Genomic DNA, 18284 nt, shown 5'->3' with positions numbered 1-18284 from the left:
CTCTTCTCACTTCCTCTCCTCCTGACTCACCTGTGTCTTGCGTATCCTCAGGTCAGCTGAAGACTTGTTCTGACTCTCCTCCTGCTCAATGGTCTGTTGGATACCTGCAGGAAGATAGAGGATACAGACCAGAAGATTTTGTGATTCCTTGGTAAAAGGGAATTATGAAATCCGTAGACATATTAACCGAGACATATTAAACCAATGATATTTATTGTTTCAAACAAGAACTTTCGCACTGCACGGGTCTGTCTTTTTAGTGAAATAAACTTGCCTGAAAATTGACCCAATAACAACGGGGAAGTCTGCAGTGTTGAGAGCGGTTGTATGAAACCAATCTGTACGTCAAACCAAGCTCTTAATCGTGCCAGCCCGCTCTTAACCGTGCCAGCCCGCTCTTAACCGTGCCAGCCCGCTCTTAACCGTGCCAGCCCGCTCTTAACCGTGCCAGCCCGCCCTTCATTTGTGTTCAGTTCGAAACACCATAAGTTCTGCTAGAAACTGTGCATCACGGACTGCAGGACCCAAATGCTGAAATGTCATCTCTGCATCCAACACCACCATATTACTGTAATGTCATCTCTGCATCCAACACCACCATACTACTGTAATGTCATCTCTCCATCCAACACCACCATATTACTGTAATGTCATCTCTCCATCCAACACCACCATACTACTGTAATGTCATCTCTGCATCCAACACCACCATATTACATACTACTGTAATGTCATCCCTCCATCCAACACCACCATATTACTGTAATGTCATCTCTGCATCTAACACCACCATATTACTGTAATGTCATCTCTCCATCCAACACCACCATATTACTGTAATGTCATCTCTGCATCCAACACCACCATATTACTGTAATGTCATCTCTGCATCCAACACCACCATATTACTGTAATGTCATCTCTGCATCCAACACCACCATATTACTGTAATGTCATCCCTCCATCCAACACCACCATATTACATACTACTGTAATGTCATCTCTCCATCCAACACCACCATATTACATACTACTGTAATGTCATCTCTCCATCCAACACCACCATATTACATACTACTGTAATGTCATCCCTCCATCCAACACCACCATATTACATATTACTGTAATGTCATCCCTCCATCCAACACCACCATATTACATACTACTGTAATGTCATCCCTCCATCCAACACCACCATATTACATATTACTGTAATGTCATCTCTGCATCCAACACCACCATATTACATACTACTGTAATGTCATCCCTCCATCCAACACCACCATATTACATATTACTGTAATGTCATCTCTCCATCCAACACCACCATATTACTGTAATGTCATCCCTCCATCCAACACCACCATATTACATACTACTGTAATGTCATCCCTCCATCCAACACCACCATATTACATACTACTGTAATGTCATCTCTCCATCCAACACCACCATATTACATACTACTGTAATGTCATCTCTCCATCCAACACCACCATATGACATACTACTGTAATGTCATCTCTCCATCCAACACCACCATATTACATACTACTGTAATGTCAGTATGACCCTGTATATGTGTCATTAGATAAACAAGACCAGTCGCTGGGTGACTATTTGCTGACTACAGGGTGACTACGGTCCTCCTAGGTTCTACACTACAGGGTGACTACGGTCCTCCTAGGATCTACACTACAGGGTGACTACGATCCTCCTAGGATCCACACTACAGGGTGACTACTGTCCTCCTAGGATCTACACTACAGGGTGACTACGGTCCTCCTAGGGTCCACACTACAGGATGACTACTATATTATTATACAGGGAGATGCTATATTATAGAGGCAGGGTAGATGTTATATTATAGAGGCAGGGGAGATGTTATATTATAGAGGCAGATGTTATATTATAGAGGCAGGGGAGATGCTATGTTATAGAGGCAGGGGAGATGCTATATTATAGAGGCAGGGGAGATGCTATATTATAGAGGCAGGGGAGATGCTATATTATAGAGGCAGGGGAGATGCTATATTATAGAGGCATGGGAGCTGTTATATTATAGAGGCAGGGGAGCTGTTATATTATAGTGTTAGGGGAGATGCTATGTTATAGAGGCAGGGGAGATGCTATGTTATAGAGGCAGGGAGATGCTATATTATAGAGGCAGGGGAGATGCTATATTATAGAGGCATGGGAGCTGTTATATTATAGAGGCAGGGGAGATGCTATGTTATAGAGGCAGATGTTATATTATAGAGGCAGAGGCAGGTGTTATATTATAGAGGCAGGGGAGATGTTATATTATAGAGGCAGATGTTATATTATAGAGGCAGGGGAGCTGTTATATTATAGAGGCAGATGTTATATTATAGAGGCAGGGGAGCTGTTAGATTATAGAGGCAAATGTTATATTATAGAGGCAGGGGAGCTGTTAGATTATAGAGGCAGGGGAGATGCTATATTATAGAGGCAGGGGAGATGTTATATTATAGAGGCAGAGGCAGATGTTATATTATAGAGGCAGGAGAGATGCTTATTATAGAGACAGGGGAGATGTTATATTATAGAGGCAGAGGCAGATGTTATATTATAGAGGCAGGAGAGATGCTATATTATAGAGACAGGGGAGATTATATATTATAGAGGCAGGGGAGATGCTATATTATAGAGGCAGGGGAGATGCTATATTATAGAGGCAGGGGAGATGTTATATTATAGAGGCAGAGGCAGATGTTATATTATAGAGGCAGGAGAGATGCTATATTATAGAGACAGGGGAGATTATATATTATAGAGGCAGGGGAGATGCTATATTATAGAGGCAGGGGAGATGTTATACTATAGAGGCAGATGTTATATTATAGAGGCAGGGGAGATGTTGTATTATAGAGGCAGATGTTATATTATAGAGGCAGGGGAGATGCTATATTATAGAGGCTGATGTTATATAACAGAGGCAGAGGAGATGTTATATTATAGAGGCAGGGGAGATGCTATATTATAGAGGCAGATGTTATATTATAGAGGCAGGGGAGATGCTATATTATAGAGGCAGATGTTATATTATAGAGGCAGGGGAGATGCTATATTATAGAGGCAGATGTTATATTATAGAGGCAGGGGAGATGCTATATTATAGAGGCAGGGGAGATGCTATATTATAGAGGCAGATGTTATATTATAGAGGCAGGGGAGATGCTATATTATAGAGGCAGATGTTATATTATAGAGGCAGGGGAGATGTTATATTATAAAGGCAGGGGAGATGCTTTATTATAGAGGCAGAGGCAGATGTTATATTATAGAGGCAGGGGGACATGTTAAATGCTAATTAGCCTCCTAGCACCTTTGTGGAGAGGCAAAAAATATTGAATATACACAACCCCCTAACACCCTCCATCAGAATACATAGTCTGACTGTAGATTGAGAGAGAATCGAAGAGAGGGGGAGAGGGATACTGAGACAGGGGGGGGGAGAAGAGGGAGAGGAGGGAGATGTGGTGCACACCCAGAAAAAAATATTTTGTGTGGAGGTGCTGACTAACGGCGAATAAACTATAAGTCACACACACTCCCAGTCATTTATTGGGTATTTACCAATGTTTGGGGGTATCCCTGTGCCTTCTTCAGGGTGAAATGATAATAGGGTTTACTGTCAGACGTTTACACACATTCACACACACACACACACACACACACACACACACACACACACACACACACACACACACAGCTAAATGATAGTAGAGCGGAGACGGATAATTGCACTCGTATCACACATCTCGGTGGTGCGATCAATACCCATCACACAAACTCAACCTGGCTGCTCATACACTATGTAAATGTGTGTGTCACCAACTCTGGAGCGAGTGACAGTAATCGTCCGTGCCCACCAGAGAGAATAATCCACCTGTGTAAATCGGGTTGTCTGTTACCTGCCAAGTTTTCTCTATTTCTCATGCGTTCATTCATTCATTCTCTCGCTCTCTGTTTTTCCCCCCAAACACCACTTTACATCAATTTGTATAGCAGGCCCTCGTGCCAAATTGAGTCGAAAGCTCTGCCTCTGTTTGATTGTCAATTAGGGTGTGCAGGGTGAATACGTGGTCTGTCGTACGGTCTCTCACTCTGTCTCTCTCTCCAGCTCTCTCATCTTCACACTGAAATGAATCCCAAGTGGAGAGTAGCATTATTTAACGTCCATCTATATCCAAATACCCATAGACTGAACTGAATGTCTGTATATTGGGGGGGGGGGGGGGGGGCAGGTAGATTCTGCTGTATATTGGGCAGGGGCCAGGTAGAATCTGCTGTATATTGGGGAGGGGCCAGGTCGAATCTGCTGTATATTGGGGACGGGCCAGGTAGAATCTGCTGTATATTGGGGAGGGGCTAGGTAGAATCTGCTGTATATTGGGGAGGGGCCAGGTAGAATCTGCTGTATATTGGGGAGGGGCCAGGTAGAATCTGCTGTATATTGGGGAGGGGCCAGGTAGAATCTGCATTGTATTAGGGAGGGGCCAGATAGAATCTGCATTGTATTAGGGAGGGGCCAGGTAGAATCTGCTGTATATTGGGGTAGGGCCAAGTAGAACCTGCTGTATATTGGGATGGGGTCAGGTAGAATCTGCATTGTATTAGGGAGGGGCCAGGTAGAATCTGCATTGTATTAGGGAGGGGCCAGGTAGAATCTGCATTATATTGGGAAGGGGCCAGGTAGAATCTGCATTATATTGGGAAGGGGCCAGGTAGAATCTGTTGTATATTGGGGAGGGGCCAGGTAGAATATGCTGTATATTGGGGTGGTGCCAGGTAGAATCTGCATTATATTGGGGAGGGGCCAGGTAGAATCTGTTGTATATTGGGGAGGGGCCAGGTAGAATCTGCTGTATATTGGGGAGGGGCCAGGTAGAATCTGCTGTATATTGGGGTGGGGCCAGGTAGAATCTGCATTATATTTTGGGAGGGGCCAGGTAGAATCTGCTGTATATTGGGGAGGGGCCAGGTAGAATCTGCTGTATATTGGGGAGGGGCCAGGTAGAATCTGCTGTATATTGGGGTGGGGCCAGGTAGAATCTGCATTATATTTTGGGAGGGGCCAGGTAGAATCTGCTGTATATTGGGGAGGGGCCAGGTAGAATCTGCTGTATATTGGGGAGGGGCCAGGTAGAATCTGCTGTATATTGGGGTGGGGCCAGGTAGAATCTGCATTATATTTTGGGAGGGGCCAGGTAGAATCTGCATTGTATTAGGGAGGGGCCAGGTAGAATCTGCATTATATTGGGGAGGGGCCAGGTAGAATCTGCATTATATTGGGAAGGGGCCAGGTAGAATCTGCATTATATTGGGAAGGGGCCAGGTAGAATCTGTTGTATATTGGGGAGGGGCCAGGTAGAATATGCTGTATATTGGGGTGGTGCCAGGTAGAATCTGCATTATATTGGGGAGGGGCCAGGTAGAATCTGTTGTATATTGGGGAGGGGCCAGGTAGAATCTGCTGTATATTGGGGAGGGGCCAGGTAGAATCTGCTGTATATTGGGGTGGGGCCAGGTAGAATCTGCATTATATTTTGGGAGGGGCCAGGTAGAATCTGCTGTATATTGGGGAGGGGCCAGGTAGAATATGCTGTATATTGGGGAGGGGCCAGGTAGAATCTGCAGTATATTGGGGAGGGGCCAGATAGAATCTGCATTGTATTAGGGAGGGGCCAGGTAGAATCTGCTGTATATTGGGGTAGGGCCAAGTAGAACCTGCTGTATATTGGGATGGGGTCAGGTAGAATCTGCATTGTATTAGGGAGGGGCCAGGTAGAATCTGCATTGTATTAGGGAGGGGCCAGGTAGAATCTGCATTATATTGGGAAGGGGCCAGGTAGAATCTGCATTATATTGGGAAGGGGCCAGGTAGAATCTGTTGTATATTGGGGAGGGGCCAGGTAGAATATGCTGTATATTGGGGTGGTGCCAGGTAGAATCTGCATTATATTGGGGAGGGGCCAGGTAGAATCTGTTGTATATTGGGGAGGGGCCAGGTAGAATCTGCTGTATATTGGGGAGGGGCCAGGTAGAATCTGCTGTATATTGGGGTGGGGCCAGGTAGAATCTGCATTATATTTTGGGAGGGGCCAGGTAGAATCTGCTGTATATTGGGGAGGGGCCAGGTAGAATCTGCTGTATATTGGGGAGGGGCCAGGTAGAATCTGCTGTATATTGGGGTGGGGCCAGGTAGAATCTGCATTATATTTTGGGAGGGGCCAGGTAGAATCTGCATTGTATTAGGGAGGGGCCAGGTAGAATCTGCATTATATTGGGGAGGGGCCAGGTAGAATCTGCATTATATTGGGGGGTGGCCAGGTAGAATCTGCTGTATATTGGGGAGTGGCCAGGTAGAATCTGCTGTGTATTGGGGAGGGGCCAGGTAGAATCTGCAGTATATTAGGGAGGGGCCAGGTAGAATCTGCATTGTATTAGGGTGGGGCCAGGTAGAATCTGCATTATATTGGGAAGGGGCCAGGTAGAATCTGTTGTATATTGGGGAGGGGCCAGGAAGAATATGCTGTATATTGGGGAGGGGCCAGGTAGAATCTGCATTATATTGGGGAGTGGCCAGGTAGAATCTGCTGTATATTGGGGTGGGCCAGGTAGAATCTGTTGTATATTGGGGAGGGGCCAGGTAGAATCTGCATTGTATTAGGGAGGGGCCAGGTAGAATCTGCATTGTATTAGGGAGGGGCCAGGTAGAATCTGCTGTATATTGGGGAGGGGCCAGGTAGAATATGCTGTATATTGGGGAGGGGCCAGGAAGAATATGCTGTATATTGGGGAGGGGCCAGGTAGAATCTGTTGTATATTGGGGTGGGGCCAGGTAGAATCTGCATTATATTGGGGAGGGGCCAGGTAGAATCTGCTGTATATTGGGGTGGGGCCAGGTAGAATCTGCATTGTAATAGGGAGGGGCCAGGTAGAATCTGCTGTATATTGGGGTAGGGCCAGGTAGAATCTGCTGTATATTGGGGAGGGGTCAGATAGAATCTGCATTATTTTGGGGTGTGCAATGGTAGAATCTTCTGTATATTGGGGAGGGGCCAGATAGAATCTGCATTGTATTAGGGAGGGGCCAGGTAGAATCTGCATTATATTGGGGAGGGGCCAGGTAGAATCTGCATTATTTTGGGGTGTGCAATGGTAGAATCTTCTGTATATTGGGGAGGGGCCAGATAGAATCTGCATTGTATTAGGGAGGGGCCAGGTAGAATCTGCATTATATTGGGGAGGGGCCAGGTAGAATCTGCTGTATATTGGGGAGTGGCCAGGTAGAATCTGCTGTATGTTGGGGAGGGGCAGGTAGAATCTGCTGTATATTGGGGAGGGGCCAGGTAGAATCTGCTGTATGTTGGGGAGGGGCAGGTAGAATATGCTGTATATTGGGGTGGGGCAGGTAGAATCTGCATTATATTTTGGGAGGGGCCAGGTAGAATCTGCATTATATTAGGGAGGGGCCAGGTAGAATCTGCTGTATATTGGGGTGGGGCCAGGTAGAATCTGCATTATATTGGGAAGGGGCAGGTAGAATCTGCTGTATACTGGGGAGGGGCCAGGTAGAATCTGCTGTATATTGGGGTGGGGCAGGTAGAATCTGCTGTATATTGGGGAGGGGCCAGGTAGAATGTGCTGTATATTTGGGTACTCACTCTTTAGTTTGGAGCGAACTTTATTGGCCAACTTCTTAATGTCTGTCATCAGAACTTCCAGGTCCCCCTTCGTCTCTGAGGATAGAGAGAATAGAGGACATGAGAAGAGAGGAGAAGAGAAGAGGAGAGGACACGAGAAGGGAGGAGAAGAGAGGAGAGGAGATATGACATGAGAAAATAAATGACAGGAGAGGAGGGAGGACACGAGGAGAGAGGACATGAGGAGAGAGGACATGAGAAGAGGGGACACGAGGAGAGAGGACACGAGGATAGAGGACACGAGAAGAGAGGACACGAGGAGAGAGGACACGAGAAGAGAGGACACGAGGAGAGAGGACATGAGGAGAGAGGACATGAGAAGAGGGGACACGAGGAGAGAGGACACGAGGATAGAGGACACGAGAAGAGAGGACACGAGGAGAGAGGACACGAGGATAGAGGACACGAGAAGAGAGGACACGAGGAGAGAGGACACGAGGAGAGAGGACACGAGAAGAGAGGACACGAGAAGAGAGGACACGAGGAGAGAGGACACGAGAAGAGAGGACACGAGGATGCTATGTGAAGTGTGAACGCGTTTCCACTACTCCAGAGTCTGGGTTTGCTACTCCAAAATCTCCCAAAAAATAAAATAAATACAATATAAATATAGAACAAAACACACATCACAACAACAGAGACAACACTACATAAAGAGAGACCTAAGACAACAACATAGCAAGGCAGCAACACATGACAACACAGCATGGTAAGAGTATCCTGACTGGTTGCATCACTGCCTGGTATGGCAACTACTCGGCCTCCGACCGCAAGGCACTGCACAGGGTAGTGCGAACGGCCCATCACATACAGAGGAGTATAGAGTGCAGTGATGTGTCCTATAAGGAGCATTGGTAAAATGGTAAATCTAGCTGCTCGAGCACCCTTACATGCCAATCTATAAAATATATCTATGTAATCTAGCATGGGTAGGATGGTCATCTGAATCAGGGTTCGTTTGGCAGCTGGGGTGAAAGATGAGCGATTACGATAGAGGAAACCAAGTCTAGATTTAACTTTAGCCTGCAGCTTTGATATGTGCTGAGAGAAGGACAGTGCACCGTCTAGCCATACTCCCAAGTACTTGTATGAGGTGACTACCTCAAGCTCTAAACCCTCAGAGGTAGTAGTCACACCTGTGGGGAGAGGGGCATTCTTCTTACCAAACCACATGACCTTTGTTTTGGAGGTTTTCAGAACAAGGTTAAGGGTAGAGAAAGCTTGTTGGACACTAAGAAAGCTTTGTTGTAGAGCATTTTACACAAAATCCGGGGAGGCGCCAGCTGAGTATAAGACTATCATCTGCATATAAATGGATGAGAGAGCTTCCTACTGCCTGAGCTATGTTGGATCGAGCCTTGGGGTACTCCCTTAGTGACAGGCAGTGGCTGAGACGGCAGATGTTCTGACTTTATACACTGCGCTCTTTGAGAGAGGTAGTTAGCAAACCAGGCCAAAGACCCCTCAGAGACACCAATAATTCTTAGCCAGGACCACAAGAATGGAATGGTCTACTGTATCAAAAGCTTTGGCCAAGGCACTAAAAATAGCAGCACAACATTGCTTAGAATCAAGGGCAATGGTGACATCATCGAGGACCTTTTTCAAGGTTGCAGTGACACATCCATAACCTGAGCGGAAACCAGATTGCAAATCAGAGAGAAAACTATAGACATCAAGAAATCCAGTCAGTTGATTATTGACACGTTTTTTCCAACACTTTTGATTTAGAGAGTACCATCGCTTTAGGACTTGGTAAGGTGGTTTAAGCATGTTCCAGTTCAGGTCACCAAGCAGGACAATTCAGACTTGGTGTAAGGGGCCAGGAGAGAGCTTAGGGCAAGTAGGGTACAGGCCGGTGCTGATGGAGGACGATAGCACCCAGAAACAGTCAACAAAGAGCTATTTAAAAGGTTCATGCATAAAACCAGCAAATCAAATTGTTTGGGGACAGACTTGGTGGAGACAACCGAGCACTGAAGGTGATCCTAAAGTAAAGATTGCTACTCCACCACCGGTGGAAGATCTGTCTTGCCGAAAAAAGTTATAACCAGAAAGGTTAACATCAGTATTCAGAACATTCTTCCTTAACCACGTCTCAGTAATGACCAACACATCTGGATTGGAGCTGTGAACCCACACTTTCAATTAATCAATTTTATGTAATAAGCTTCTAGTGTTGACGTGCAGAAAACCCAGGCTTTTACGAGCAGAAATCAGTGAAGCAGATATCAGAGCACAAGTCAGAATTGAGGCAAGCAACTATAGATGGGCCAGGGTGTACTTGCACATTTCCAGATATCATCAACAGTAATACAATCAGGGCCCGGCAGAGGACAGGAAGAGCTCTTCAGTGCTAATTTATGACATCTGAATGTGCATCAGATGGCAACAAGATCATGATGTACAGCAATTTCATCAGGAAACATGAATACAAAGCTGGCGAGAGTTGGTTAGAATAGGATGGGAGGCCAAAAGTCTGCTTGGCTGGGTCGTGTTTCTGAGGACGCACAGCTCTGCGCAATGATTGGGCTTCTAAAAGAGATGTCTGACAGATTCTCCGCTCCAAGACTCTGTATCTGTACACTGTGCACCTGATAAATAAGATACATAACGAATATACACAAGTGCCAATTTCATTCGACTAAATTATGCAAATTAACCCATAGACTTGTAAGCATAATCGGTCAAATGGATTTACATCAACTGGTATTGATCAATGAAGAGGCTAAAAAGTGTTTTTTTCTTCTCCCAGACGATTGGCCAGTGCCTGCCAGACAGACACACAGCATGCAGCCAGACAGACAGACAGGCACAAAGCATGCAGACAGACAGACAGGCACACAGCAAGCAGCCAGACAGACACACAGCATGCAGACACACACACAGCATGCAGACAGACAGGCACACAGCATGCAGCCAGACAGACACACAGCATGCAGACAGACAGGCACACAGCATGCAGCCAGACAGACAGGCACACAGCATGCAGCCAGACAGACAGGCAGGCACACAGCATGCAGCAAGACAGACAGACAGGCACACAGCATGCAGCCAGACAGATAGAGACACAGACAGACACACAGAATGCAGTCAGCCAGACAGAAACACAGCATGCAGTCAGCCAGCCAGACAGACATGCAGCCAGACACACAGCATGCAGTCAGCCAGCCAGACATGCAGCCAGGCAGACAGACACACAGCATGCAGTCAGCCAGCCAGACACACAGCATGCAGTCAGCCAGCCAGAAAGACATGCAGCCAGCCAGACAGACACACAGCATGCAGTCAACCAGCCAGCCAGCCAGACACACAGCATGCAGTCAGCCAGCCAGCCAGCCAGCCAAAAAAGGAGCAGCTGTAACCAGCTGAATAAACTCTGAAAGACCTAGTAATATTTTACATCAATAGCAGTCAATATTAATCGTCACCTTATTTCATCTCATCTGAAAGTTGTAAATTCTTGGTTATCTTCACGAACCCTGGCTAACAAGTTGAATCAGCAATACACAATTGGGTTTAATTATTTATTTACTAAATACCTAACTAATCACACAAAATTACATATCCACAGAATGCAAATTATGTCATACAGAAAACGTCCCTGGTGGACAGAGCCGACATGGCTAGTTACACAAAGGAAAGGGGGTTGGGTTTGAGTGAAAGAGCGGGAAGACTGAGGAACAAAGGGAGAAGCTGTGCTATTGTAAATACAGTATCTTATGCATTCTAAATTACAGCCCATTTGGAAAATGAAAATCCTGTGCTTCGGTAGGTTGGTCGTAGATGCTGGCCGTGTTGGCCAACAGAGATCTTCCTGTCCTCGGAGGAATGTCACTGGTGGTAAATTGGATACGTTGTAGTATGGTGGTTGTGTGTTAGACTGGGTACTTCGTCCGTCCTTTCCTAGTCCGTGTTTACAGCTGCTGTTGCTAACTCACTTCTTTAGTGAATAAGAGTTCAAAGTTCATACCATTCGCAACCAAAGCTCACGCTGAGGTTGGCTTAGTTCTGTAGTTGACATGTTAGTCCTTTTAATGTGGGACAGTCGTTCTCACATCCTCGGAACAGATAGTTACATTTTCGTCAAGGGCTTATATAGTGGAGGGAGAGAAGGGTGTGTTTCATAGTTTATAACCCATGTCTCTTCACAGGGGCGGGCCACTGATTGAGCAGAGCTCTAACCTTATGAAAACCCAAATATCTAATTTGGAAGCTAAAATTACATTTAATATTTTCACAAATAATGTCATATTTAAACATTTAAATTGCACAACAATTCCATGTGAATCTGATAACTAGAATGTGTAGACTTTCCCAGATACAGTTTATGTCGTCCTGTCATCAGTCATAATGTCTCAGATGACAACCGAACTGACATCATATTCATTAAGTACAGACGCATATTTTCCACTGGTTGGATTCCCGAAATATGGTTCCTTTCCCCCCACCGTTTGATGTTCCCAGACTCTCTATGTTTAACAAAGGCTATTCAAGAGTCCTTCAGTAGAGTCGAGAGAGAGGGGAGAAAGGTATTTATGGGGGGGTCATAAACCTTAGCCACAGGCCAACGTCATCCCTATTCATCAGCCATATACAGTTGAAGTCGGAAGTTGACATACACCTTAGCCAACAACATTTAAACTCAGTAATTCTGATATTTAATCCTCGTACAAAATCCCTGTTTTAGGTCAGTTAGGATCACCACTTTATTTTAAGAACGTGAAATGTCAGAATAATAGTAGAGAGAATGATTCATTTCAGCTTTTATTTCTTTCATCACATTCCCAGTGGGTCAGAAGTTTACATACACTCAATTAGTATTTGGTAGCATTGCCTTTAAATTGTTTAACTTGGGTCAAACGTTTCGGGTAGCCTTCCACAAGCTTCCCACAATAAGTTGGGTGAATTTTTGCCCATTCCTCCTGACAGAGCTGGTGTAACTGAGTCAGGTTTGTAGGCCTCCCTGCTCACACACGCTTGATCAGTTCTGCACACATGTTTTCTATAGGATTGAGGTCAGGCCTTTGTGATGGCCACTCCAATACCTTGACTTTGTTGTCCTTAAGCCATTTTGCCACAACTTTGGAAGTATGCTTGGGGTCATTGTCAATTTGGAAGACCCATTTGCGACCAAGCTTTAACTGATGTCTTGAATACATCCTCATAATTTTCCAACTTCATGATGGCATCTATTTTGTGAAGTGCACCAGTCCCTCCTGCAGCAAAGCACCGCCACAACATGATGCTGCCATCCCCGTGCTTCACGGTTGGGATGGTATTTTTTCGGCTTGCAAGCGTCCCCCTTTTTCTTCCAAACATATGTCAAGGGGAGGCGAAGTCAGGTGCAGGAGAGCAGAGTGTAGTGAACAGGTGCACTTTAATTCCGTTCCACAAAGTACAGCACATAAAAACAATAACGTGCCAAAAACACGGAGCATGGCAAAAGTAAAGCGCCCGACAATAATCCACATCACAAACAAACAATACACACAAAGACATGGAGGGAAAACAGAGGATAAATACATGCAGTAATTATATAATGAAAACCAGGTGTGTAATGGAACAAGACAAAACAAATGGAACATGAGAAATGGAGCGGCGATGGTGTCACGCCCTGACCATAGTTTACTTTGTATTTTCTATGTTTTGATTGGTCAGGGTGTGATCTGAGTGGGCATTCTATGTTTCATGTCTTGTTTGTCTATTTCTATGTTCAGCCTGATATGGTTCTCAGTCAGAGGCAGGTGTTCGTCATGGTCTCTGATTGGGAACCATATTTAGGTAGCCTGGGTTTCACTGTGTGTTTTTGGGTGATTGTTCCTGTCTATGTGTTTTTTCACCAGATAGGCTGTTTTAGGTTTTCGTTACGTTCATCACGTTCTTTATTTTGTAGTGTTTGCATTGATTCGTGTTTTACGTTTGTTCATTAAAACATGGATCGCAATCTACACGCTGCATTTTGGTCCGACTCTCCTTCGTATGAAGACGAAACTCGTTACAGAATCACCTACCACCAACGGACCAAGCAGCGTGTCAACAGGCAGCAACAGCAGCGTAAGGAGGAATGGACATGGGAGGACGTTTTGGATGGCAAGGGCTGTTACACTTGGGAGGAGATACTGGCTGGAAGAGATCGCCTCCCATGGGAACAGGTGGAGGCACTTAGGAGAGCTGAGGCAGCCGGAGAGAGGAGCCGGCGATATGAGGGAACACGGCTGGCAAGGAAGCCCGAGAGGCAGCCCCAAAAATTTCTTGGGGGGGGGCTAACAGGGAGTATGGCTACGCCAGGTAGGAGACCTGGGCAGACTCCCTGTGCTTACCGGGGGGCTAGAGAGACCGGACAGGCACCGTGTTATGCAGTGGTGCGCACGGTGTCTCCAGTGCGGGTGCATAGCCCGGTGCGGTATATTCCAGCTCCGTGTGTCTGCCGGGCTAGATTGAGCGTCGAGCCTAATGCCATGAAGCCGGCTCTACGCAGCTGGTCCCCAGTGCGTCTCCTTGGGCCGGCTTACATGGCACCAGCCTTGCGCTCGGTGTCTCCGGTTCGCCTGCATAGCCCAGTGCGGACTATTCCACCTCGCCGCACTGGCAGGGCGACCGTGAGCATTCAACCAGGTAAGGTTGGGCAGGCTCGGTGCTCAAGAGCTCCAGTGCGCCTGCACGGTCCGGTTTTTCCAGTACCACCTCCACACCCCAGCCCTCCGGTAGCAGCTCCCCGCACCAGGCTTCCTGTGCGTGTCCTCGGCCCAGTACCACCAGTGCCAGTACCACGCATCAGGCCTACAGTGCGCCTCGCCTGTCCAGCGCTGTCGGAGCCCTCCTCCTCTCCAGCGCTGTCGGAGTCTCCCGCCTGTTTAGCGCTGTCAGAGCTTTCCGCCTCTACAGCGCTGCCGGAGTCTCCCGCCTGTTCAGAACTGCCAGTTAGCATAGAGCTGCCAGTTAGCATAGAGCTGCCAGTTAGCTTAGAGCTGCCAGTTAGCAAGGAGCTGCCAGTCTGCATGGAGCTGCCAGTCTGCATAGAGCTGCCAGTCTGCATGGAGCTGCCAGTCTGCAAGGAGCCGCCAGAGCTGCCTGTCTGCAGGATGCCGCCAAAGCTGCCAGTCTGCAAGGAGCCGCCAGAGCTGCCAGTCTGCAAGGAGCCGCCAGAGCTGCCAGTTAGCATGGAGCAGCCAGGGCCGCCAGTCAGCATGGAGCAGCCAGGGCCGCCAGTCAGCATGGAGCAGCCAGGGCCGCCAGTCAGCATGGAGCAGCCAGGGCCGCCAGTCAGCATGGAGCAGCCAGTCAGCATGGAGCAGCCAGTCAGCATGGAGCAGCCAGTCAGCATGGAGCAGCCAGAGCTGCCAGTCAGCATGGAGCAGCCAGTCAGCATGGAGCAGCCAGTCAGCACGGAGCAGCCAGAGCTGTCAGTCAACCAGACTCTTCCAGATCTGCCAGTCGACCAGACTCTTCCAGATCTGCCAGTCGACCAGACTCTTCCAGATCTGCCAGTCGTCCAGACTCTTCCAGATCTGCCAGTCGTCCAGACTCTTCCAGATCTGCCAGTCGACCAGACTCTTCCAGATCTGCCAGTCGACCAGACTCTTCCAGATCTGCCAGTCGACCAGACTCTTCCAGATCTGCCAGTCGACCAGACTCTTCCAGATCTGCCAGTCGACCAGACTCTTCCAGATCTGCCAGTCGACCAGACTCTCCCAGATCCGCCAGTCGACCAGATTCTCCCAGATCCGCCAGTCGACCAGATTCTTCCAGATCTGCTAGTCGATCAGGATCTGCTGAAACCGCCAGCCAGCCAGGTTCTGGTAGTTTCTACTACCTGCCTGGGCTTCCTCTCAGTGCTGAGCTTCTTCTCAGTGCTGAGCTTCCTCTCAGTGCTGAGCTACCCATCTGTCCCGAGTTACCTCTGTCCCGAGCTGTCCCTCTGTCCCATGTTATCATTGTGGTGGGTAACCTATTTAGGGACGTTTAGGAGGGGGATTAAAACTGTCATGGAGTGGGGTCCACGTCCAGCGCCAGAGCCGCCACCGCGGACAGATGCCCACCCAGACCCTCCCCTATAGGTTCAGGTTTTGCGGCCGGAGTCCGCACCTTGGGGGGGGGGTACTGTCACGCCCTGACCATAGTTTACTTTGTATTTTCTATGTTTTGATTGGTCAGGGTGTGATCTGAGTGGGCATTCTATGTTTCATGTCTTGTTTGTCTATTTCTATGTTCAGCCTGATATGGTTCTCAGTCAGAGGCAGGTGTTCGTCATGGTCTCTGATTGGGAACCATATTTAGGTAGCCTGGGTTTCACTGTGTGTTTTTGGGTGATTGTTCCTGTCTATGTGTTTTTTCACCAGATAGGCTGTTTTAGGTTTTCGTTACGTTCATCACGTTCTTTATTTTGTAGTGTTTGCATTGATTCGTGTTTTACGTTTGTTCATTAAAACATGGATCGCAATCTACACGCTGCATTTTGGTCCGACTCTCCTTCGTATGAAGACGAAACTCGTTACAGATGGCTAGAAAGCCGGTGACGTCGATCGCCGAACGAACAAGGAGAGGAGCCGACTTCGGCGGAAGTCGTGACAACAAAATGATGGTCACTATGGCCAAACGTTTCTATTTTGTTTCATCAGAACAGAGGACATTTCTCCAAAAAAATATTATCTTTGTCCCCATGTGCAGTTGCAAACCGTAGTCTGGCTTTTTTTATGGCGGTTTTGGAGCAGTGGCTTCTTCCTTGCTGAGCGGCCTTTCAGGTTATGTTGATATAGGACTTGTTTTACTGTGGATATAGATACTTTTGTACATGTTTCCTCCATTATCTTCACAAGGTCCTTGTTGTTCTGGGATTGATTTGCACTTTTCGCACCAAAGTACGTTCATCTCTGGGAGACAGAACGCATCTCCTTCCTGAGCGGTATGACGGATGCATGGTCCCATGGTGTTTATATTTGCATACTATTGTTTGTACAGATGAACGTGGTACCTTCAGGCATTTGTAAATTGCTCCCAAGAATGAACCAGCCTTGTGGAGGTCTACAATGTTTTTTCTGGGGTCTTGGCTGATTTCTTTTGATTTTCCCAGGATGTCAAGCAAAGAGGCACTGAGTTTGAAGGAAGGCCTTGAAATACATCCACAGGTACACCTCCAATTGACTCAAATTATGTCAATTAGCCTATCAGAAGCTTCTAAAGCCATGACATAATTTTCCAGAATTTTCCAAGCTGTTAAAAGGCACAGTCAACTTAGCAGTCATCAGTCATTCTTAGCAGTTATTATGATATTACATAGTGTGTGTGTATGTAGTTGAAGTGGCTTCTTCCTTGCTGAACGGCCTTTCAGATTATGTCGATATAGGACTCGTTTTACTGTGGATATAGATACCTTTGTACCTGTTTCCTCCAGCATCTTCACAAGGTCCTTTGCTGTTGTTCTGTGATTTGCACTTTTCGCACCAAAGTATGTTTATCTCTAGGAGACAGAACGCGTCTCCTTCCTGAGCGGTATGACGGCTGCGTGGTCCCATGGTGTTTATACTTGTTTGTACAGACGAACGTGGTACCTTCAGGCGTTTGGAAATTGCTCCCAAGGATGAACCAGACGTGTGGAGGTCCACAATGTTTTTTCTGAGGTCTTGGCTGATTTCTTTATATTTCCCCATGATGTCAAGCAAAGAGGCACTGAGTTTGAAGGTAGGCCTTGAAATACATCCACAGGTACACCTCCAATTGACTCAAATTATGTCAATTAGCCTATCAGAAGTGTCTAAAGCCATGACAATTTTCTGGAATTTTCCAAGCTGTTTAAAGGCACAGTCAACTTAGTCTATGTAAACTTCTGATCCACTGGAATTGTGACACAGTTAATTAAGTGAAATAATCTGTCTGTAAACAATTGTTGGAAAAATGACTTGTGTCATGCACAAAGTAGATGTCCCAACCGATAGTTTGTTAACAAGACATTTGTGGAGTGGTTGAGAAATGAGTTTTAATGACTCCAATCTAAGTATATTTAAACTTCCGACTTCAACTGTACATTCCTCTTCAGGTGTGTTTTCTGCTTTGTCCAACAGGGGGAGCTGGTGAACAACATTGAGCAGAACGTGTGTAACACCCAGGACTATGTGGAACAGGCCAGAGACAACTACAACTACGTCTTCTCTTCCCTCTCTTCCTTTTCTCCTGTCTGTCTACTCTTCCCTCTCTTCCTTTTCTCCTGTCTGTCTTCTCTTCCCTCTCTTCCTTTTCTCCTGTCTACTCTTCCCTCTCTTCCTTTTCTCCTGTCTGTCTACTCTTCCCTCTCTTCCTCTGCCCTGTCTGTCAACTCTTTCCTCTCTATCCTCCTTCCTACCATGTTTCCGCCCTCCTCCTCCTCCACTGGAATGGAGTGAATTATAGTGAATTATAAGTGAAATAATCTGTCTGTAAACAATTGTTGGTAAAATTACTTGTCATGCACAAAGTAGATGTCCCAACCGACTTGCCAAAACTATAGTTTGTTAACAAGAAATTTGTGGAGTGGTTGAAAAACTAGATTTAATGACTCCAGCCTAAGTGTATGTA

The 18284-nt window shown here is 46.6% G+C and overlaps 1 protein-coding gene across 3 annotated transcripts in view; it reads right to left on the bottom strand.

Moving 5' to 3' along the window:
• The window catches only part of LOC139385891 (syntaxin-1A-like), a 198912-nt gene that overhangs the window by 58901 nt on the left and 121727 nt on the right, over window positions 1-18284 (bottom strand). For all 3 annotated transcript variants that reach the window (XM_071131179.1, XM_071131178.1, XM_071131180.1), the window contains exons 4-5: window positions 7695-7769; window positions 31-104 (exon numbers count right to left, since the gene is read on the bottom strand). In XM_071131179.1, the coding sequence (XP_070987280.1) occupies window positions 31-104; window positions 7695-7769 (149 nt within the window). The remainder of the gene's footprint in view (window positions 1-30; window positions 105-7694; window positions 7770-18284) is intronic.

Source organism: Oncorhynchus clarkii, chromosome 27 (assembly GCF_045791955.1).
Source record: "Oncorhynchus clarkii lewisi isolate Uvic-CL-2024 chromosome 27, UVic_Ocla_1.0, whole genome shotgun sequence".
Lineage (NCBI taxonomy): Eukaryota > Metazoa > Chordata > Actinopteri > Salmoniformes > Salmonidae > Oncorhynchus > Oncorhynchus clarkii.
This window is presented reverse-complemented; position numbering and strand designations above follow the sequence as displayed.